At 39.1% G+C, this 24,010-nt stretch overlaps 2 protein-coding genes across 6 annotated transcripts in view; one reads left to right on the forward strand and one right to left on the reverse strand.

Moving 5' to 3' along the window:
* Nucleotides 1–4,368: 4,368 nt before the first annotated feature.
* Nucleotides 4,369–24,010, reverse strand: part of HERC3 (HECT and RLD domain containing E3 ubiquitin protein ligase 3) — a 115,208-nt gene continuing 95,566 nt past the window's right edge. For 4 of the 5 annotated variants that reach the window (XM_032239856.1, XM_032239852.1, XM_032239854.1 and 1 more), the window contains 3 exons: nt 8,152–8,335; nt 7,820–7,922; nt 5,778–6,145 (listed from right to left, as the gene is read on the reverse strand). In XM_032239856.1, coding sequence (XP_032095747.1) covers nt 5,937–6,145; nt 7,820–7,922; nt 8,152–8,335 — 496 coding nt within the window. In that variant the 3' untranslated portion in view covers nt 5,778–5,936. Of the gene's footprint in view, nt 6,146–7,819; nt 7,923–8,151; nt 8,336–24,010 lie in introns of all 5 variants that reach the window. The other variant, XM_032239851.1, reaches the window with a different exon arrangement.
* On the forward strand, nt 13,075–15,382 carry NAP1L5 (nucleosome assembly protein 1 like 5). Its single transcript, XM_032239857.1, has one exon. It carries the CDS (start codon nt 13,550–13,552, stop codon nt 14,099–14,101), a length of 552 nt encoding a protein of 183 aa, XP_032095748.1. The 5' UTR covers nt 13,075–13,549; the 3' UTR covers nt 14,102–15,382.

Raw genomic sequence — 24,010 nt, forward strand, 5'->3', positions numbered from 1 at the left:
GAATAGAGAACCCAGAAATAAATTCACACATTTATAGGCAGCTCATTTTTGACAATGGTGCCAAGAACATACATTGGGGAAAGGACAGCCTCTTCAACAACTGGTGCTGAGAAAACTGGATACCCATATGCAGAAGAATGAAACTAGATTCCATACCTCTCACTATATATAAAAACCAAATCAAAGTGGATGAAATAAATTAAGACCTGAAAGTATTATATCCAACTACTAGAAGAAAAACGTTGGGGAAAGGCTTCAGAACACTGGTCTGAGCAAAGATTTTTTGGGTAAGACCTCAAAAGCATAGGCAGCAACATCAAGAATAGATAAATATGATTGCATAAAGCACAAAAGTTTCTGCACAGCAGAAGAAACAACAGAGTAAAGATACAACCTACAAAATGGGAGGAGATATTTGCAAACTATCCAATAAAAGATTAATAACCAGAATGTATAAAGAACTCAATTCAAGAGTAAAAATACTGTGATTTTAAAATAGGCAAATGATCTGAACAGACATTTCTCAAAAGAAGACATATAAACAGCCAACAGGTATATGAAAAAATACTCAATATCACTAATAATTAGGGAAATGAAAATCAAAACCACAGTGAGATACCATCTCATCCCTGTTAAAATGGCTGTCCTCTAAGAGACAAAAAATAACAGACACTGGCAAGAATGCAGAGAAAGGTGAATGCTCATACCCTTTGGTGGAATGTAAATTAGTGCCAGTATAAAAAACAGTATGGAGATTCCTCAAAAAACTAAAAATAGATCTATTATATGATGTAGCAATCCCACCACTGGGTATATGCCCAAAAGAAAGGAAATCAGTATGTCAAAGAGACATCTGCATTTCTGTGTTGGTTGCAGCACTGTTCACAATAGCCACGATATAGACTCAACCTAAGTATCCATTAACAGATGAATAAAGAAAATGTGGTCTATAAAAACGAGGGAGTATTAGTTACTAAAAAAGAAGGAAATCTTACCATCTGCAGCAACATGGATGAAACTGAAGGTCACAATGTTAACTGAAATAAGCCAGGCACAGAAAGACAAATATTTGCATGTTCTCGTTCATATGTAAGAGCTAAAAAAGTTGTTCTCATGGAGGTAGAGACTAGAATGATAGTTACCAGAGGCTGGGCAAATACTAGGGGGAGAAGGATAAAAAGAGGCTGGTTAATGGGTACAAAAATACAGTTAGATAGAAGGTAGAAGTTCTAGTGTCTGATAGCACTAAAGGGTGGATATATTAATAATTTATTGTATGTTTAAAAATAGCTAAAGATTTCGAATGTAACCAACAAAAGAAAGATAGATGTTTTGATATCCTAATTACCCTAATTTAATGATTGAATCATTATACATTGTATGCTTGTATCAAAATATCACAAGTACCCCATAATATGTACAACTATGTACCAATAAAAATGTTATTTAAAAATAAAAGATTTATTAATAAAAGAAAAAAATTAGTCTTTTGAAAAAAAGAATTCTACAGAGAAGGATCCCCAAAAGGGTATAAAGCACATCCCTCTCTCAGTGTTTTACAAAAGGGCCTGTCTTAGTCCAATCAAGCTGCTTATAACAAAATGCCAAACACTAGGTAACTTATACAGAACAGAAATTTACTTTTCACAGTTCTGAAGGCTGGGAAATCCAAGATCAAGGCACTGGTGGTGTCTGGCAAGGCCTACCTTCTCACAGACTGTGCCTTCTTGCTGTGTCCTCATATGGTAGGAAGGGCAAGGCACCTCTCTGGGTTCTCTTTTATAAGGGAACTAATACCACTCATGAGGGTTCTGCTCTCATGATACAATCACCTCCCAAAGACCTCACCTCCTAATACCATCACCTTGGGGGTTAGGTTTCAACACATAAATTTTAAGAGGAAAACAAACATTCAGACCATAGCAGTGCCCACTGGCATCTGGGCAGGATAAAGAGGGACTGTTCTATGCAATGCAAGGCGCTACGCATACCTGGCTCCTGGTGACTAACTACCAGCGGAGACCTCCAGCTTCACTTGAGACCCACTGCAAACAACATGAGAACTGCACTGATCACTACTGAATTGTACGCTGGCAGCAAAACACACTCAGTGCGATGTCTTTGCAGATATGTGGTCAAAGAAGTTACCTGCCACATCACAACATTCCTTTTTATTTGGCTACTGAGCAGCCTCCGTCCAATTGGTTGGCCATCTCTAGCAGTTGCGCATAACAGAGATTAATGGTCAAGTCTGGGTCCCACTATTTTGTGATAATAAGCAACTTATTTTCTCTAAACATTAATTCTTACATGTGAAAAATTGGGAAAATAATGGTAATTCTAATTACTGAGAGCTTATTATGAGCTAGGCGCTATTCTGTATGCTCTCCATGAGTACATTTAACCCTCAAACAACTTGATGAGGTAGGCACTATTTCTGTTCCCATTTTGAAGAGGAAGAAAATGAGATACAGAGAGATTAAGAAATCTGCCCAAGGCCAAACAGCTAGTAAACTGCAGAGCCAAGAGGACCCTGGTGGTAGCAATTAAAATAGCTAGTGCACAGCAAATGTTGGCACGGGATCTCACCCAGGACTGGCACACTGCACACAATTTATACAGGTTCATTATTATTAGGTCAAAACCTTAGTATTAATATCAACTTCTGTGGGTTAATCTTAGTTAAAACTTTATTTTCTTACCTCTGAGGCCGATAACCCCAAACACTTGTTCTGAGTCAACAACAAATTATGACTCAAGTTCCTAACACGTCAAGAATGTGTTCCACTCTGTTACCTGTGACTCTTTCAAGTCTTGGATCATAAGTGTTGGAAGTTTTTTTCTGTAAAGGGCTAGATAATATGTTAGGCATTGTAGGTCATCCAGTCTCTGTCATGTATCCTTCCATTTTTAAGTTTTTCAACCCTTTTAAAACGTAAAAACCGTTTTAGCCCATGGGCCATAGTTAGCTAACCCCTGGTCTCTGGATTAATGAGTACCATATAAAACATCAGGAAGCTTTCACACGGAGTAGATGGAACTATCAGAATTTGCAAATTGCCTCATTGCACTGTCCTTGATCCCTACCCACCAAAATAAAGTTGCCAAAGAATTTTATTAAAGTGGCAAATGACTAAAACAATGAAGAAGCATCTGAAAGTTTTCAGGAGAGGGAAGGTTGGTAGGTGTATAGGCAAATTCAGAAATGCCTATGCAGAAGATGTACTCTTCTAAAGCATTAAGTAATGAAGGGGAAAAGGAAACTATCTCAGAAATATCATAGTGTTTTAGAAGCAGCACAAGATTTCCTTCATGCAACGAATATTTAGATATATGCACTGGGTATTTCTGTGTTCAGACATTTTCTCAGTAATGGAGTTATAAAATTTTGGACCTCAAAGTGACCTTAGAAATTATCTGATCCAATCTCCTTATTTTATGGACAAGAATTCTGAGGCCTCAAAGTTAGTTAAAATAATTTGGCAATTTCTGTGCAAAATTAAATGTAGTGGGGGTTTTCCCCCCCGCAAATATAGCACTTATGTAGACTATTAAATGTTTGTTGAATGGAGCTTATTAATGGAAAACTCCTATTCTCTTTATCACCTTTAAACCATCTTTTTAATCTGGCAAAACAATACATTTACTTGTTTTACCAATTTACTTAAAATACTTTTTTTTTTTTTTTTTTTTTTGCTGTGTCTCACACACTTTTGGTGTGCTTAAGTGGGCTAACAATCACCAATCATTAAATGGACCAGTCTCTGATCCACCTTTAGCTCCTCCTCCTCCCTGCAGGCTCCTAGCCCTCCACTCACTCCCCCTACCTCTCCTCGGGCACTCTTCGCTAGCTCTGCTGCGCCACTATCACTGCTGTCTCAGCTGCTGTCTTTCCACTTCAGTCTTTTCCACCTAAATACCTCCAGATTTAGACCATCCACATTTTCCTTCTTAAGATCAGGCTCAGGTCTTATCACCCCCAGGTTCTGAACACTAAAACAAATCCCACTTGGCTACTATCTACCTTCTTTCTCCCAAGTCTTATTTACCATTATTCACCTACTTCCTCCAATGTTCCCTTCAAACTGTTCCTGGCTTTTGCCTACATATGCCTCAATGTACCAGCAGCCCTTGCTAAAGCCTCCCTCTTCATGAGAAACACCTTTTCGTCAATCCCAACCTTCAGAAACCCCGTTCTTCCTCAGTGCCATCTGTTCCTTGCATCTGCTTTCTTCTCCATTTCTGTGGCACTTGGTTCTATTTTCTTATGAGGAAATCAAATCTGATCTTCTATCAGATCATCTGCGTATATGGCCTAATGCTTCTACTAAAAGCAAGCTATCCATTCTGCAAATACAATAAGAAAAGTTTTAAGTTAAAACACCAAATTTATTGCATAATGAAGTATATGCACACACATAGAAAATAAACATTTCATATAACTGTATATATATTTTTAATCCTGTATTTATAAAGACTGAAAAACTACCAATTTACCCATTGAAATAGGTTTTAAAAAACAAAAAGAAAAAGCAAAAATCTACAATCCTTCATCAAGATTTGATGCTTTATCACAGTTCATAAATACTTCATTTTATATAAATAAGTATTTTCTCTAGGTACTAGGAATTTAAAATTAGACTTACATGGGTTCTTTAATCATGTAGAATTTTCTTACTCCATGATGAGGAAGGTTGAGCATGTCATTATTTTTAAAATACATATATTTGATTTAAACACAATCCCCCCTAAAATCCCACTGTAAACAAACATTTCAAATGTGATAAAGGTTCATAATAAAGAATGTCCTTAAGTCTCAGCAATAAGGGAAGAGGAAAAAAATCTGAGTAAAAATTTTGAAATTGAAATAAAAATTCGGGGAAAAAAAGGCTGCATGCATCCACTAGAAGGAGAGAAAGGGAGCACTGAGTCAAGTAACAAAGAATGGGATAAAATGAAGAAACAAAAGGAAAATCAGGGAGGAAGCAGGGCACAAGGAGAAAACAAGATAAGGGAGGAAGGAGAAAGTGGTAGACGATATAAGGTAATAGAAAAAGGGTAAGAATTTATTATTTCTACTTTCCTTGGACAATATAGAGACACAAAACAGTTAATGCAACTTGCTCCAAAAGCAAGACAATGGAAGGAGTGGTGGGTCAATCAATTAACCCTATTGTCAAAGGGACAATGATGAGTAAGAAACAAAATTAGGTTCAGCTGCAATGAATGCTAAGCTGCTCTGCACATCTTTAGAAGGTCTAGGAAATAGGCACAGCCATGGGAAAGTTGCTATTCCCTCAAGAACTTTTTAAAAGCAAGATATGTTTATATAGGCTCCCATAAATTCTTAGGACTTCTGCCAGAGTGATGGACCCAGACTCAGCTTTTTGGACTTGGGAGTTTCTGAAGTAGTCCATTCCTCCTTTGGTTTAAAGGAGGGCTGCAACAAGCCAGGGGCATTTCCAAGGGTACAGAGGGAGGTGACATTCTTGCATGCGCAGATAAGAAAGGACAGATCAGTCAAAATCATTCTCATAGAGGAATGAGAAGTTAAGAGAAGGACAAGGAAGCATTGTAAGAAAAGATCAGGCTGAGAGAGACTTTTGGGAAATGAAAGTTTAAAAATCCACTGCCATTTTATCCAGCAGAGTGCAACACATTCACAAGTGCAAGGAAAACTGGGTAGTCTGATTTAAAAAAAAACAAAAACACCTCCCATACAAGTGCCAATTTTTTACCCCATCCCCAACCCCTAATTTTTCAAAAAGGTTGTTTACTGCTATACAATCCCAGAAATACATCAACCAGGCTCAGGATTTAAAAGTCCCAATCCACTTAGACAATAAAAAAATAGAAATCACTCCCCATGATTTTCTGTATAGGCCTCAATGTAGACATTGAGGAAGGAAGGGAAATCTTGGACAAGCTGAGGAGCCTCAGGCCAAACTAAACCCTTCATAGTTGTCAAGAGCCTGGGTCAGCCGTGCACTCAGAATCTCTTTGCTGCTGTACTTGGGGAGGTCAAGAAGGTTGTAACAAGTGTGGGCCACCGGCAAGTACTCCTCCCCGCTGGCTGTAGACTGGATGACAATCTGTAGGCTGGCCATGCCGTAGATGGGAATCCGATCGCTGCCTGTCAGGAACACTGGGAAGAACAAGAAATGACATTAGCAGCTAAGCAAGTGGAGAATGGATCTCGGAGGTCCTTCTAGCAACAGGAGAGGAAGGCATGACACCCTGTGGCTTGCATGAGAAGTACAATTGCATGTATGTGCCAATATGTATCCTGTGGAATGATGCTCAGATGCCCTTAAGAAAAAAAAGGCCTCAGGCAAATGTATGCCCTCTTAAATTTTAGGGGATTTGACAAAATCAAAGAGGGAAGGAATTATTGTCATAGGAAAAGAGGAGCTGATCTCAGGGGAAACCAGGAAGAAAAGTGAAGTCTCTGACCTCAGGGTCTCCTCTCACCTCAAGTGCCTGATGCCTGTACCACCTTGGCTATGGAATTCCATTTAGGATCTATTTGCTCTCCTTTCCATGTCTCCATTTTTCTTAAACCAGAAGAGCTGACCCAGACATTACGTTAGACATTTCACTCTTGTGACATGCACTGTGACTTGGCAAAAGAGAGAGAGGGAGACAGAGAGAGAAAGAGAGCCAGCTGTCTTTCCTTGTTTTCTAGTGCTGAGTAACGTTCTCACAGTTGAACTGCTGGAAATTACTATAAGAAAATCATTAGTTAAGAAGCACTTTCCAATAACCTGCCATTTCCTGAGGCTGTGATACATAAACTTTCTGGCTAAAATCTCCAGAATTAACAAACATTTCCATAAGTCCAATGAACAGAAACTCCTTTTTCTAGGACAATCTCAAGACCATTAGCAGGCTTCTCTTGAATGTCACAGTCCTACAAGCTCACTTGGCCAGCCTTAACCTGTCATTCAATTGCTCTACCACTGCTTCTCAATAGCCAATGCAACCAGGCAGAGGAGAAGTGGTCGTCTTTCTAAGACTTCTTGTGTAAGATCTCCACTTCCTCTCATCCTTGCTCCCATGTGAGGTGCAGAATCTAGGAGTAAGTCCTCAGTTACGACTGATATATGCTCAGTCTTATAAAGCAAAATAGACTGCCTATCAAACCCTGTGTTTTGGTTTTATAAGACTAAAATTCCATACTATGCACTGGCTAATTTCTGATGCTGATTACACACAAACACAAGCTGAGAAATATTTCAGCTATTTTTAAAAAGTTGAATTTGTTCATGTAAATCAGAATTCATTTTCCTTTCCAAAGGTATCATTACCCTTCTCAAATGTCATTCAGACAGTCACAAGGGTCTACATATTGTATGATTCAATTTATATTAAATGTCCAGAATAGGCAAATCCACAGAAAGACTGGTAGGGGAGTTGGGAAGAAATGGAGAATGACTGATAATAGGTATGGGGTTTCTTTTTTGAGCTTATGAACGTATTCTATAATTGACTATGTAATAGTTTCACCTCTCTATATACTAAAAAACCACTGAAGTATACCCTTTAAATGAGTATGGTATATAAATTATATCCCAATGAAGAAAAATCAGTGAGATGCTTCTTTTCTTCCTTTCATGAAACCCCTCCTGTTAGGCAACAGGTCTGGATTAACAATCTATATTGTGCCTGAGATATCATTAAGACAAAAAGCATACATATAGTGAATGACCTAGTCTTTACCATTTAAATGAGTGAAGCCTCAGCTGTGAAGCATATCATCCTATACTGTATGTAAGACTAAAATGTAGACAAATATCATATTGAGATTACTGATACTTACAGAGAAACTTCTTCTTCTTTTCCAATGGAAACTCATGAAAAGTTTCCCAAAATAGTTTTACAGTGGGATGTGTGGCCGAGTAATCTCCCTTGTAGATGGCAGTCTGGCCAAAAAAGACAAAAAGAAAAAAATGTTTCTTAGAAGAATATTATTATAGACATTATATATCATTTACACTTGAGGCCAAGAAATAAGTGCTGAGATACAGGACACCTGTAAATCTTACTCCACCACAGTATGCTTGGAATGGGATCAGGCTCTGGGAATACCTCCCCAGGCTGCTGCTGCTGCCTTGCTGGAGTTAAAGGAGTTGAAGAATCTTTTGTGCTTACCTCTTCCAGTTCTTCCCAGTTGTAGTTGCTGTTCCCCACCATCATAGCCCTCAGTTCTGAAGGCTGGAAGAGCTCAAGTACTTTGCCACCACACACCTTTAGGAAGCCACTGGAAAAGGCTGTGTACCATTCATGAACTGAGAGTTGGAAGACATAATTCACGTAAGCATCCACAAATTCCTGCCTGCCAGAACACAAAAGAAATCAAATACATTTAGCTCAAAGTCTTGTAAAGCCAAAGAAGTTACACTTCTACACTGAGTTTGGGAGTGATAAAAAATGGAATTTCATCAAATTCTCTCATCAGGAGGCATCCTAAGGCATCATATAGGTTACCAGCTCTCCTCTCCTCCCTCTCCACCCCCAGCCCTAGCATTCTACCAAGTGCCTCAGGTGATGCAGATGAGCCAGGCAGGAAGGGGAGCAGGCTGTACTACTGACTTTACCTGAAGTATTCCAGTTGTCATGTTAAAGTCCTGCTTAAAATTTAGTGTGGAAAAAAATAATGTCTTTTTCTACTTAAAAAGTCTAAGATAACAGTTCTAGGCCACTTTCCCTATCCTCAGAAACAAATAAAGCTAAACCACTTGATATTTGTATCCTCACCTATTATAAAAGGTTAATTTTATAACTCCTTATTTATAAAACCTTTACCCCTGGAAAGAATCATCTCAAATAATGGCTCCATCTCACTAATAATCAAGCAAATGCAAATGAAGATGAGTGAACTGTCATTTGCACTCATCAGACTGGTGTAAGTTTAAAATGAGATAGTATCAATTTGGTGAAGGTGTAGAGAAGATGGAAACCTTATAGGCAGCTGGTAGGAAGATAAACGGAAATGATGGGAATCACATATAGCAACCATGGAAATAAATGAAGATCAACCAAATGAGAAGAACAAACGCTATTTTTTCAGAGCTGCTATAGCAAGAGAGTCAGCCACTGTCACTGTGTTGTGGCAGAGACTCAAAGGCAAGTAGAGGAGTGGAAAAGCTTTACAATGGAAACAGGGAAGGCATCAGGTACCCTCTGACTGGAGGATGCCAGCCTGTGGAAGCTGTAGGTGGCTAACTAGAAGCAGGCATCCTATGTGACTGGTTAAGGGTACATATTTGGCTTTCTCTGGTTGGTCCTAAGTTGGGAAGTAGGAACAAAAATTAGGGAAGTTGTTGGTTATTAATCACATCCTGTCCTATTTGGGACCACCATTACAGAAGTTATTGAGAGAGACATGGCAATCAGGCTCCCTGCGAGTCTGACTTATAGCAGGCTAGCTTTCTGGGCTGCTTGTTGTAGAGAAGAGGTTGCTTTCCTGGGCAGGTTGCTGCAGACTGTGGGTCTCAGCTCCATTTTTATATATGCCCCGGTCGTCGTCCGTAGGTACATTCAGTCTCTCACAAGTGGAAATGTTAACTGTGAACCTCAACATAAACATTTTGGGGGGAAATTCTGTCAATATCTAGAGAAGCTGAAAATGTAAATACCCCTTGACTACGATTCTGTGCTAGCAGATGGGTAATGCAGAGAGATGCTAACGTGCAGACAAGAAGATGAGTGCAGCAAAGTTTACTGCAGCATTGTCTTGTAATATGGAGAATTTAGAGAAACGAAACTAAATATCCATTAATATGAGCATGGACAAGGAAAAGATGGTAGAGTCATGATGGAAACCATAAAGCAGAGCACTTTAATGGAATTAACTAAACCTATACTTAGCAAAATGAATAGAATCTCAAGAACAATGCTAAGTGAAAATCAAGTATTTGCATGTTCAGTCAAATATGACACCATTTATGTAAGCTGTGTTTTAACACTTAAAACAATGCTACTTATAAAACGTAGTAAGTAGCTCCGTGACTTAGAGCTTGTGACCCTTGGGCAAGCTATTTAATTTTTCCATGCGTCCATGTCCTTGTTTGTAAAATGGAGAAAGTAAGGGTAGATAACTCATGGGACTGCTTTAGGATTAAATGAGTGAATACATGTAAGAGTATTTAAATCAAGGCTGGTGTATACCAGTTGCTTTGTAAGTGTTAGCTAGTATTATCGTATTGTTTATAGACATGAGATTTTGCTTATGATTATGAAATTATACATATGATGCATATGTAAGAGGTATAAGTGTTCTTTTTAAAAAGAAAGACATTAATGTAAAAAGATCTTTGTCTGGTCAGATGCGGTGGCTCAAGCATATAATTCCAGCACTTTAGGAGACTAAGGCAGGCAGATGGCTTGAGCTCAGCAATTTGAGACCAGCCTGGGCAACGTGGTATAAGATCCGTTCTCTACAAAAAATTAGCCAGGCCTCGTGGGGCATGCCTGTAGTCCCAGCAACTCAGAAGGCTGAGGTGGGAGGTCACCTGAGCCCAGGAGGTTGAGGCTGCAGTGAGTCATGATCATGCCACTGCACTTATTCCTCAGTGACAAGGCAAGACAGTCTCAAAAAAAAAAAAAAAAAAAAAAAAAAGCTGTTTTAATATACATGATTATAAAAAGTAAAAAAAGAAAAAATACATATCAAATTCATATGAATTTTATCTGTGTAAGAAAGAAGGATGGGAAGAGGGGAATGGGATTAAGGGTATGTACAAAAAGAATTTGAACGGTATCAGTAATTTTTTTCTTTTATTAAAAAACTGAAGCAAATACCTGTTGACTCTGGATCATATATACAAATGTTTGTCACTTTATTCTATGTACTTTTTGTATTTTAGATTTAAAACAACTTTAAAACTTCACATCATGAAGACAGTTATTTACTACTTATCTATCATCTTCATTTAATACTTCATAAAGCTACATTTGAATTACTGCATTTCCTCTAAGCAGATACTTTTTACATGTTCACCATCCACACCAATAACTAACCAACAAATGGTGTAATACAGTGGATAAGTGAGGTAGACGGGGGTTCCACATGGCAGCAAATACCTAAAAATGTAGCTGTAGCTTTGGAATTAGGAAATAGGTAGATCCTGGAAGAGTTTTGAGGAGCTTGATAGAAAAAGCCTGGATTTCCCTGAAGAGACCATTGGTAGAAACAGCTCAATAGTCTCAGGAAGCAGCCTGAGACTGTCGCCATCTAGGTGGCCAATCTTGAACCTTCTAGCTAGCATCCTCCGGTATTCCTTTTTAGCAACACTAAACAGACTAAAGCCACCTTGTAAAACAGTATGGCAGCTTCTTATGAAGTTAAGCATACATTTACTATATGACCCAGCAATCCCGCTGCTAGGTACTTTTACCCAAGAGAAATAAAAGTCCATGCTCATAGAGAAACCTGTAGATGAATGATCACAGCATATTCCCTATTATGAAAAACTGGAAACACCACAAATGGGAATACTACCCGATAATAAAAAGGAACAATTTACTAACACATACAACAACATAAATGAATCTCAAATCCACTCTGCTAGTGAAAAAAGCCAGACTCAAAAGGCTATATTCACATGATTCCATTTTCCTGACATTCTGGATAAAACAGAAATACTGAGGCAGAGAACAGCTCAGTGCTCACCAGGGCTGGGTGCTGGGAAAGGGCCATGAGGGACTTTCAGGGGGCAATTTACTGTTCTATATCTTGATTACTACAGGGCTTACGTTACTGTATTTGCTTGTGAAAGCACCCTTAAAAGGGTGACTTTTACTGTTATGAAAATTATACCACAATAAGCCAGAATTTAAAAAATAATAGTCTAAGTTTTAAGATCCGTTGAAACAGGAATATAAAAAATCTTGAAATATGAGCATATCCTAGATGTTTTAAGCAAGATAAGTTAGTCAAATGAATTTAACCAAAACTTGGGTTTTTTAAAGTCTGTCACAACTTCCATACTACAGGGGTCAAAAGACCTATTTTCTGTCCCTGAATCTGCCAATTAACGGATACATGGCAATAAGATGATTTCACTGTATTTGCTTCTAAGTTTACTATCTGTAAAATGAGAAACATCATTCCTAATCTCAAGGTGGCTGTAGCCATCAAAAGAGATGATATATGGGAGTGGAAGAAGGTGGAGAAGATGACAGTGAGCCGGTAAGATGGTGAGCAGAGTAGAGAAGATGGTGCAGGAGGGAAGGTGGAGAAGATCATCATGGGGGAAGACGGGGAAGAAGATGGGGGAAGGTGCGGAAGAAGTCTTCGGAAAGAAGATGGTCAGGAAGAAGATCATGGGAAAGAAGATGGTGAGCAGGGGAGGAACAAGAGGGTGGGGCTGGGTGGGTGGAGAGGAAGAGGGTGGGGGGTGGGGAAGATGAAAAGAGGGTGGGGAAGAAGAGGGTGAGGAGCAGGGAACAAGAGGGTGAGGAGGGTGGGGAAAAGGACGGTACAGGGGAAAGATGAGGAAGAAGGCAGTGAGTGGGGAAGGCGGGTAAGAAGATGGGCAGAACGTGGGGCATAAGACAGTGCAGGTGTGAAGGAGGGAGGGAAGAAGACGGTATGGCGGAAAGGTGTGAAAACAGATGGTGGGGAAGGAAGGGAAGCAGGCAGTGTGGGGGGAAGGCCGGGAAGATGAAGGTCAGCAGGGTGGGACAGACAACACATGCTTTAAGCAAGCTAAGAGGGGCCCCATGCTTTAGAAAGGCTTGCTTTTTATCAGCCCTCCTCAAGCTTTAGTCCTTCCCACAGGCCAAAGATTCTGTAGAATCTTCTAGAACACATACCAGGACACCGGGAGCTCTGAAATTTCCTACCCAAATGGCTCCAAAACTGCTTCCAGAGGCATCCTGCTGTGAAATGACCTTGCCACCAGGATATGTGCCTCTTGGCGTGTGGGATGGCCAAAGGGGTGTTGGGTGGACGGACAGGTACAGGGCTTGTATATGTAGGCTGCCCTATCCACACACAGGCACCCCAGATCCCCAAAGGGGTGGAAATGCAGCAATCTCGCCCGTCCTCCACTGACTGGAGAGGTCTAAGAGGTGATCAAACGCCAGCTACAGAGAGATGCAGATGATAGCTAAGACGTCAGTACTGGCATTTATAGCAGGGCCTGGAAGGGGGGTGAGGAGCACACAGAAAACAGGCTAAGGCCATCGATGCAGTTCCTGAAGAAGCGCCTCGGGCAGCCAGGGACACTCCCAGCCCAGCTCAACAGGGGGTGGTACATGGGTGGACTGGGAACAGGATGTCTCTCTAACAGGCGGGTGTGGAGAGCCCTGGAGACGGCAGGGTAGCAACAGGAGGAATCTGGTGCAGTATGAGCGCACGGCCGTCAGCTGAGAGCGGGGAGCCAGTCAAATGCCGCGAAGGCCGGGGGCGGGGCCGCGGCTCACGTCAGCCCCGCGGCCGCGCGTCACCGCCGCTTGCCGCATCCGCTAGATCTCTCTTGACCAGCTCGGGTGCAGGGCCTCTGCGGGAGCACTGCTAGACCTCTGCGCCTTCTCTTCTAACATGGCCGACTCGGAAAACCAGGGGCCCGCGGAGCCCAGCCAGGCGGCGGCGGCAGCTGCGGAGGCAGCGGCGGAGGAGGTAATGGCGGAAGGCGGTGCGCAGGGTGGAGACTGTGACAGCGCGGCTGGTGACTCTGACGGCGCGGCTGGTCAGATGGCTGAGGAGCCTCAGACCGCTGCGGAGAATGCCACAAAGCCGAAAAATGACTTTATTGAGAGCCTGCCTAATTCGGTGAAATGCCGAGTCCTGGCCCTCAAAAAGCTGCAGAAGCGATGCGATAAGATAGAAGCCAAATTTGATAAGGAATTTCAGGCTCTGGAAAGAAAGTATAATGAAATCTATAAGCCACTGCTCGCCAAGATCCAAGAGCTCACCGGCGAGATGGAGGGGTGTGCATGGACCTTGGAGGGGGAGGAGGAGGAGGAGGAAGAGTACGAGGATGAGGAGGAAGAGGGGGAAGAGGAGGAGGAGGAGGAGGCTGCGGCAGAGGCTGCCGCGGGGGCCAAACATGACGATGCCAACGCCGAGATGCCTGATGACGCCAAGAAGTAAGGGGGGCAGAGATGGATGAAGAGAAAGCCCACGAAGGAAACAGCCTGGTTTTGTTTTTCCCAGAATATTGGTGGACTTAAAAAGGCTCAGGTTTTTGACCAAAATACAATGTGAATTTATTCTGACATTCCTAAAATAGATTAAATTGAAACAATTAGATCCTGGCCAGCTCGATTCAAATTTGACTAATTTTGAAGAAATATATCAAAAGGTGTTAAAGAAAACCGAATTAAACCTAAAATTATGTTTTCATGGTCTCTTCTCTGAGGACTGAGGTTTATAAAGGGTGTTAGTAGATGCGAGGTAAAGCACATCACTTTGAAATCCATTCATCACATAGCATACACTACACATGGAACATCCAAGCCAAGACTGAACACGTTCTCAATGCTTAATTCTTAAATTTTTTTACTCATGACATTTCGCAGTGCAGAGAAGGCAGAACCCAAGAAAAACGTCATCTTTGAGACTTTACTTTTGTAACGCAGACATCAGCTTTACACTTCACAGGAGATTGACGGCATTGAGGAAGACTGCAATGGGAGATCATGACACCACTGTTAATAAGGCCAGGAAAACTGCCATTTCAAGTTCTGAAAAATGTTCTGAGTATTTGAATTTAGAGAAACAACATGGTTCCAAGAAGGAGGGTATAAAACCTGTATAATACTGTCAACCTATGTATTCATTAGTTATAATCTCACGTTTGTGTTTTCTTAGTGTCTATTTACAAAGACATAAAAAAAAACCCCAAATATGTTTAAGTATTAAATCATTTACCTAGCATTTTAGAAGTATTAATTTACTTGAAGAGATGTAGAATGTAGCAAATTCTGTAAAGCATGTGTATCCAGTTATGTACTTTGATCTTTGTGATGTCTTTCTGTTATGTAGCTTTTAGGATATAGCTGTGAAAATCATCAGAACTCTTCACTGAAGCTAATGTTTGGAAAAAATATATACTTGAAGAACTAATCTAAGTGTGTGCCCCTACCCCCAGCTCAGAAGTAGAAAGGGTTTAAGTTTGCTTGTATTAGCTGTGCCTTCATTATTTTGCTATGTAAATGTGACATATTAAGTATAAAATGGTGCATAATCAAATTTTACTGCTTGAGGACAGTCTGGCATACAGTAAGGATTTTTAGGAAGAATATATTTAATGTAAAGACTCTTAGCTTCTGTGTGGGTTTTGAATTGTGTGTGAGCCAGTGATCTATAAAGAAATATAAGCTTAAAGTTGTTTACCACTGTGGTGTTAATAAAACAGTATTTTCAAAAAAATATATAAAAGACTCAGTACTCTGCCTTATTCAAATCCCAGCTCTGCCTCCTATTAGTAATTTACCTTAGACAACTCAGCGAATATGCTCAGTGCTCCGTTTCTCCTCATCTACAAAAGGGAATAGGAACAGTCCCTTCCTCATGGGTTACTATGAAGAGCAAATGGATAAATACGTATGAAGCCTTTAGAATAGTGTCCACACCATGGTAAGTGCTGAATAATTCTTAGCTATTATTATTACATGAAAGACAAAGACAGTGATTGGAAATTCAGTCCTTCTCTCCTGTTACGAAATGGAGAAATGGACATCATTATATCCCTCCCTATGTTTACCATTCCTATTATGAGAGAAGAATGTGGCCTTTAATTCAGAACAAAGGAAATTAAATAAACTATCTTGTTTTGGTTTCCTCAATATAATATCAGGTTTTTACTATCTCCCAGAAAGGATAAAAGACTTCAATATAACATTAAAAATATACAAAAAAGGCTATTTCAACTTTTGTTTGCTTCATTCATTCTGAATGAAGCAGAAAGTATTTTTTAAAAACCTAGACTCCAAAAAAATCAAAAAATCAGATGCAATTTGCCTCCTTTTACCTGAAGGGTTAAAATTACAAAGAAGCAAAATGACGTTGCTTTATCCTAGGGAATGGAAGGCAGCACTGACCTGTTGCTAGTAACAACAGGTTGTTGAGTACAAACAACCTTAAGGTAATGTTAATCTTCTTGCTCAGGCCAACCAAAAGAGAAAATCAGAATAATATATTACATAACAAGTTCTGATTATCTTAATCATATGATTATTTTAATAAAGAAAAAAATCTAATAAAATTTAAAATTCATTTCCTATATCCAGGAATTAGACAGACTATCATTTTACTATTTTTCTGGGTCCAGTAAAAAGCAAAAATGATTGAAACACAACTAAGAGGTATAATTATTGGGAAATGATTTTACATATAGAAAACCCAAGAGAATCAACTAAAAATTCAATTTAATAAGTTTGATGAATTGACCAGTTACCAGATAAATACACAAAAAAACAGTAACCATTTATAGGCGCTAATAACAATCAAAATATATGGGAAGGCTATCACAGTAAAAATAAGAAATCAAAATATTTATAAAAACCTCTAATAAGAAATGCATATAACCTATGTGAAAATAAAAGACAAATAAATGTAACATAAGCCTTTGGATTGTAAGATTGAATATCACAAAAGTGTCAGTTCTTCCCAAATTAACTTTTAATTTATGACAATTCTAATTAAAACTCAAACTGGATCTGGAACTTAATATAATTACCATAATGTTCACCCTAAGAACAGCTAAGAAAACCTTTAGCAATTTGGAAACAGTTTAGATTTTTACCTCAGACTATAGACTAAAAAATTTTTTTAAATATTTATCAATTACTGGACAGGGAATGGCTCAGAGTGTTATAAGACCAAAGAAGTAGCAGACATGACAACACAAAAATTAAGAAATCATAGAGTTAAAGACATACACTCTGCATTTTCAAAAGCAAAATCAGAGAATAAAACCCACTATAAATATGGATGGCAAAGGGTTAACAGTCTTAAACATAATGAAGAGTTCATATGAATCATATGAAAATTATTTAGTTCTACTAGAGAAATACATAAAGGACATCAGGAGAGTGTCTAAAAAGAGGAAAGACTGCAAACCCTGCCTAAGGCAGTCAGTGCTCACTTAGTGCTGCGTGTTCCTAAACCTGCAGCACTAGGTGAGCCGGGGCTCTGCCAGGGTCTGGAGACAAGTGTTTCCAGCTACGTGCTCTGGCCAGCAATCATTCTTTTGTTTACAATAAGACTTTAATTATGGGTTTTTTCTAGCTACCGGCTGTACCATCGTTGACCACTTCTCTAAGGATACAGGATGTTTGTGATGTCAAGCAATTTCTGCCGTTTCCTAACTGGGCTAATCTTTATACTGTTTCCTGGACTGCTTATTTGATAGTTTCTCTGGCAACCCTAAAATCTGCATGTTAACATTTAGCAGGATACCCTTGCTTCAAGGTAGGTCAAACACTATCATTCATAAACCATTTTTAACTATTATAGACCAAAATTACTCAACAAAGCACAAAATAACCGGCAGAAAGAAAGGCAACATGCAATACACACTCAACCAAATCTGAGTATTATACAGAAAACTGGCATGCTGATGCTTACCGTGAAAAATAGCACAGCAGCTTTTTCTGCCTTTGAGTGTAAAATCAATGCATACACAGACACATCCACACATATACACATACATACTTTTTTTAATTGAGGTGAAATTTATATAACATAAAATTAACCATTTTAAAGGGAACAATTCAGCAGCATTTTGTACATTCACAATGCTGTGCAACCATCACCTTGTCGTTAATTCATTTTTTAAACAAAGTATCTTAGAGGTAAACAGTAAAAAAGATCAATACTGTGTAGAATATGTAAAGTAGCCTATGTGTACAAGAAATGCAACATTTTAAAAGTGAGCTTAAATTTCTTTTTAGTTTTCTTTTTTTAAAAACAATACACATAAGGACTGGATGAAATGGTGATAATGACATAAAAGGCAGTATAATTCATTAGCAAAATCAATTTATCAAAAATATCACAAATTCAAATGTTGTACACTTTAGTTCCATTTCACCCTGAGAACTTATGAAAAAGCAATTTTAAAGGCACAAAATCCTTTATACACAAAAGATACTTGATATAGTCTTACTAAAAATGGTGATGGGGAGAGAGAAGAAAGAGAATTAAAAAAGAACATACAAACAAGCCAAATATTCCAACAGAGAAGAAACAGAAAAATACACAACCACATAGTAGACCATACAGTCATTATTAAGGGTGTTCATGAGGACTTTGTAATAGCATTTTCAATATAAGCATTGTCTTCACTTAAGTTTAAAAATTCAGACATTCAATTTCACATGTATATAGTTATGTTTTTAACTATTTCAATTTTGCTTTTTAAAAACATTACATGTTTTTAAACATGTTTCTGCCTGAAAGGAAAAACAGCAGAGAGTCTTCAAAGTTATTTTGCTTCCTAGGAGAAAAGGAAGATGGGAACTCCTTAGCCCCAGCCTTAGCCCCTCAGAGGCCCTATGCTGATGCTCATGGAGTGGAGTCTGACTCAAATCACCTGGCTTTGAATCCTGACTCCAGTTTTAAATCCTGGATTTCTAGCTGTGTAACCTTGAACAAGGGACTTATGCCTGTCTGTGCCCAAGTTTCCTCATCAATAAATGGGGAGGCTTACCTGTAAAATATTTCAAATAGTGTCTGACATATGGTAAGCACTCAAGAAGTGTTACTGGAATTTTAATTTGGCTGTTCCTGTAAAAGTCCAGTGCAAATACAATGCAGATCTTAAAGACAGCCTCCCTCAGAAACTATCCTGAAAGATCATCTGAAGTCTGCCAGCAGTCCTGAAGTAGATCTTAAGGAGCAAGAAGTGTTTGTCATGCGTGAGTTTTATTCTCAGGTTCTCCCTATGGAATCTAGATGTCCTCTGAAGCACTTAAGTCAGGCATTTCTCACTGCCTTTCACTCTGCTCTTTACCCACCTACCCCACTCCCCAGCCCCATGTGTGTGCCATCTGTTTCTTTCTTTCTTAATATGGGGAAAATGGGAAGATAGCAATTGCATTTAATTTGATTGCATCAAATTGAGGTAAATTTTAGGGAATCTAGAATGTTATGTGGGTTTTCACTAATGGTAATAACATCACGTTATAGACCATGAGAAATGTTTTACCATGAGTAGTCATGTGATACGGTATTATCCAGATGTGACTACCAGCTGGTGGGATTTGTCTATGATGCAGCCATCAGTAATCAGCCACAGATGTTCTTTTACCTGGATGCCTACAACTCATTTGACCGGGTAGCTTCTGTCCAAGGATAGAAAGTATTTGAAAACCAAATGAAATGGAATAAATTATGAATGAAGAATTGGTATTCCTCTGGCACTTTCACATGGGGCAGCCATGCCAGCAAATGCCTTACTATTAACAAAAACAGCCTCAATGCCAGCAGTATCTGTGTATACAATTGCCTAAGTTAAAAGTCCAGTAGGTATACTTCTTACAGTTCTTTCATTTTCTTAGTCATATAATTTAGGACTGCCAATGACTAGATTATGGCATATAACCAAGTAAATAATGACAATAATGATCAATTTTTTATATCTTCATACAACCTTTCTTACCATGACCTCAATGTACTTTGCTGGTAAGATTTCTATTTTGTGCAGCATAAAATGAAAAGAAAAAAAAATCATTCATGTCTTTTTCTGGTGATCCCTAATCAAAACAGCTATAGTAGTGATCGCTAAACCAAAACAGCTATGAGTCCAGCAGTAACCACGAATGGGACTGGTGTCCTTATAAGAGTCATGAGAGAGCTTGCTTTCCATTGCTGCTCTCCACTGTGTTAGGATACAATGAAAAGTCAGCAGTTTGCAACATGGAAGAAGGGCCTCACCAGAACCTAATCATGATGGCAGCCTAATCTTGGATTTCCAGCCTCCAGAATGTGACAAATACATTTGTGTCATTTATAAGCCACCCAGTTTATGGTACTCTTTTATAGCAGCCCAAACAAAGACAAACAGGTAACTGTGACAGCAACAGGTAACTGTGACAGCAACAGGGTCTCCTGCCTGTCACTGAGTGGCAGAGACATGTGCAGCAGTGTCTAACGCAGCATGGATGACTTCACAGTGTATTCACTGAGTACTCTGAAAAACCAAAATCTAAATTTCCACCTAGTACAGAAGCTGTTCCATACCTCTTGAACATAGTATATTGCAATCAAAATTCTTTGTCTGAAATGACAACTCAGATTTTTTGCTGGGAACAGGCCCTAGGCCTGTCATAAACAGGCCTTAAAGAAACTGGCCATAAACAAGATATCTATAGCACCGCGACATACTTGTGATGGCAGTGACGCACATTGCTGGAGGTTGTTGGTTTACTGGCCCACCCTGGGCGGAAGATGGCTCAAGGCATTCCTGAACCACAAACAATAGCATGAGCGACCCATGCCTTAATGACATGTTCCAGCTGCAGTAGATACGTGCCAGGGCCTGTTTCTTGCCACTAGTAAAGAATGCTTTGTTCCCTGCGAAGAATGCTTGTAGTTAATCTATAAACTGCAGAAATGATGATTATCACTTGCTTGCTGTCAATAAACATGTGGGTCAAATTCTGTTCAAGGCTCTCAGCTGGGAATGCTGTAGGCCCCTGATCCCACTCTGCACGCTATCTCTGTGTTTGTTTCTTAACTCCTTCAGCACCGCCTGGGTTGGTGTCTCCACGACCAAGCTGGTCTCGGCAATATTTCCATCACAGTACAGAGCACCTTTCATGTTTATGTCCTCTTCTCTACTTTCTAGTATCCAAATCTCAGTAGGCTTCCAAACTTAACTCTATCCCATATCTGTCCTCCCAGATGCATCTGTCCAAGTTGATTTCTCTGAGCGCCTTCAGATTCAACCACTCAATTTAGTCTTCATATTCCATTTATGGTTGCATCTGAGAACAGCTTATCACCCTAAACAAACTGTGTTATATTTTAGTATTCCTGCACATTTTCTCCCACAACTGTTGAATCAATTCAATTGTTGATTCAAAGAAATGTCTGTTGAATAAGAAGAAAGACAGACTGACAAGGAGAAGCAGAGAAATAGAAAAATTCAGACTCAAAAAGAGGGCAAAAAAGACAGAGACAAGAAGTATGCTAAGAGAAATAACTTGACAACGATATGAGGAGTAATAAGTCCCAACAACTGCCTCAACTGCAGACTACATCACTGATTGCCTATTCCTGCACTAGGTCATTCATTTCTCCAGTCACTGTATCATACTCACAGAACGCTATGATGACTCACCAGAGAACGAGGACATTCTGAATGTTCCCCTTCCTCAGGATGTTTGCCTAGCCCATTGTTAGCTTCTAACAAATGATGCACACATTATCTTGTCTGAAACCTAATGCAAAAAGCTAAAGCATTGTTTGAAAGACTAAAGGCTATGTATCTGTCTACGTAAGTGCTTACACACATCTACAATGTTACAAAGCAATTCCCAAAACCAGGAGGGAAGAGAAATCAACTAGGCTAACAAATTCGGTTTATGATCTGCCATAAATTTCCCAGTTCTAAAAACATTATCTGACTACATAGAATAAAAATCCTGTTCTTATTAAGGAAATAAATGTCCTGAAAATAAATTATTTACTATTAAAAGTACCAATGTTATACAGATAAAGGAAACTGCTTTAGCCCCAAGAGATTCTTATCAAGAGTTTTGATTGCAACATCTTACTTGAGACAAAACTAGCCTCTATATCAAGATAATTCCACCAACTGAAGCCATTTTTGTTTGGTGTCTGGTGGCTTCTGCATCATTTCACTTAACTCTGATGCTACAGCTCAGTATCCCCAAAGCCGAAGCTTCTTGGATAGTCTGGAAGGTTTACATGACAAAAAAATTGTTACCGAATGCTGTATTAGATCATACTAGCTTCAAGTTGTTTTAAAAAATGTCAAGGATGGAAGAAGTCTATTGATATTTTTCTATCCTTTTTTTTTTTTTTTTTTTGAGATGAGGTCTTGCTTTGTTGTCCAGGCTGAGTGCAGAGGCACAATCATGGCTCACTACAGCCTCCACCTCCCAAGCTCAAGCAATCCTCCCACTTTTGCCTCCTGAGTAGCTGGAACTACAGATGTGCACTGCCGCACAACCAGCTATTTTTTTTTTTTCCTTTTTTTTTTTTTTTTTTTTTTTTTTTTGGTAGAAATTTGGTTTTGCTATCTTTCCCATGCTGGTCTGGAACTTTGGGGCTCAAGCAATTCACCCTCCTTGGTCTCCCAAAGTGCTGGGATTACAGGCATGAGCCACTGCACCCAGCCCATTCCTATTTTCAAAAGGAAAGATTATGGAAGAAAACCAAGATACATCACTTAGATAGAGTGAATTTAAGAAGATCTCCAATTGCATCTTCCCAGCTACTTAGAGGAAGAAGCCAATAAAAGTCCAGAGTTTTACTTAATTTTAACTTAATTTTGCATGCATACAAACAGCATCTAGTTTCTCTCTACATCTGTAACTTTTTTCATAGCTTAAATGAAACCTTGCTTTCCTCTCTAAAGGCTTCCAAAGGAAGAATCTCATTCTCCCATCTTTCCCACTCGCTACATGCTCTTTTCTTAAGCCAAGAAGTTTCAGTGCTAGCCTATGTGCAAATGATACTTAAATCCTCAAGAGTCTACATTCTAACTTACATAGCTCCTCTAAGAAAGTATGTTTTCTTTGTCCTCGTTTTTCATTTCACCACTTCTTTCTTGTTGATTCTTGTTCTAAGTAACCTCAAATTCACTCGTGATTGAGGCTCGCATAACTAATTAAATAAACTATTCATATAAGACATTTTTATGAGATGTATAAATTTTCTCCTCTAAACACAATCACCTGGGTATCACACAGACATATCAAAATCAATATATTCAAAACGGAACTTGTCCCCTTGAACCTGCTTTATAGACTCCGTTTCCTATTAGTGTTTGAATTAGAAACTTCAGCATTATTATCAATATATGCCTCTCTCATACCATCCATCTACAATCAGACACTAGCTCTTATTGGTTATATAACCAACTCTGTATTCCCACCACCTTCATTCTGGCTTTTACCATCCTTTACCTTAGTTACCTCAAAAGCCTGCACATGGTCTATTTCTACATGGCCCCCAAAGTTACCTTTCTAAAACAAAGACCAACCGTGGTCTACTCCAAGCTCCATTCAAAGCCTTGATAATCTCCATTCTGATGCTACTACACCTCCCTTCATCCATACACCAGTCCCCACTCCACAAGCATCCAACGGTCTCTATCATGTGTCAAACTGGAGAGTCCTGATTCACCTGGTACCTAAAATGTTTCCCCAAACTTGCATTCTTTAATGTCTGATACAGTGTTGCAGCTTCTTACCCTAGTACCGTGGCACCTGGGCTATAACTTCTATCACATACACTGCATTCTATTGCAATTGTTTCCATACGCTGACCCCTCTCAAGTAATCTTGAGCTTATAAGGATAGAAGTTATTCACCCTCTATACCCAGAAACATGGCTAGCACATAATAGGCACTCAGTGTTGATAAAGTAAATTGATTTTATGCAGGTTAGAATAATATAAAAGTAAGCAAAATTGGTATCTTCTTGCCTCTAAAGAGTTAACTCAGAGATTATGAATCATCCTGAAAAATCAAATGTACTTGAATTTGTTATGAGCCATAGAGAATAACTTAATTTAAAACCTGTATTACAAATCATTCAGCAGTAAAATAACAGTGATACTATGTACCTTCATAAAATTCATTTATTCAACACATATTTTTAATATTGAGTATTTTTGTGCCAGGCTCTCTATTAGATACTAGAAACTCAGTGCTAGATGCTGGGAGTTCATTCATTCCAAAGTATTTTCCTGTAAATTATCTCACTTCATTCTCACAACCAACTCAGAAGTAGAAAGGACAGTGATTATAATCCCCATTTGGCAGATGAGAAAACTGAAATCAAATAGTTTATGTAACTTGC

This window comes from Sapajus apella, unplaced genomic scaffold, assembly GCF_009761245.1.
Source record: "Sapajus apella isolate SASKATOON/1434 unplaced genomic scaffold, GSC_monkey_1.0 scaffold45, whole genome shotgun sequence".
NCBI classification, from domain to species: domain Eukaryota; kingdom Metazoa; phylum Chordata; class Mammalia; order Primates; family Cebidae; genus Sapajus; species Sapajus apella.

What these genes read in the sequence shown, in the direction of transcription:
- NAP1L5 (XM_032239857.1), top strand. Translation starts at nt 13,550, where the DNA reads ATGGCCGACTCGGAAAACCAGGGGCCCGCGGAGCCCAGCCAGGCGGCG.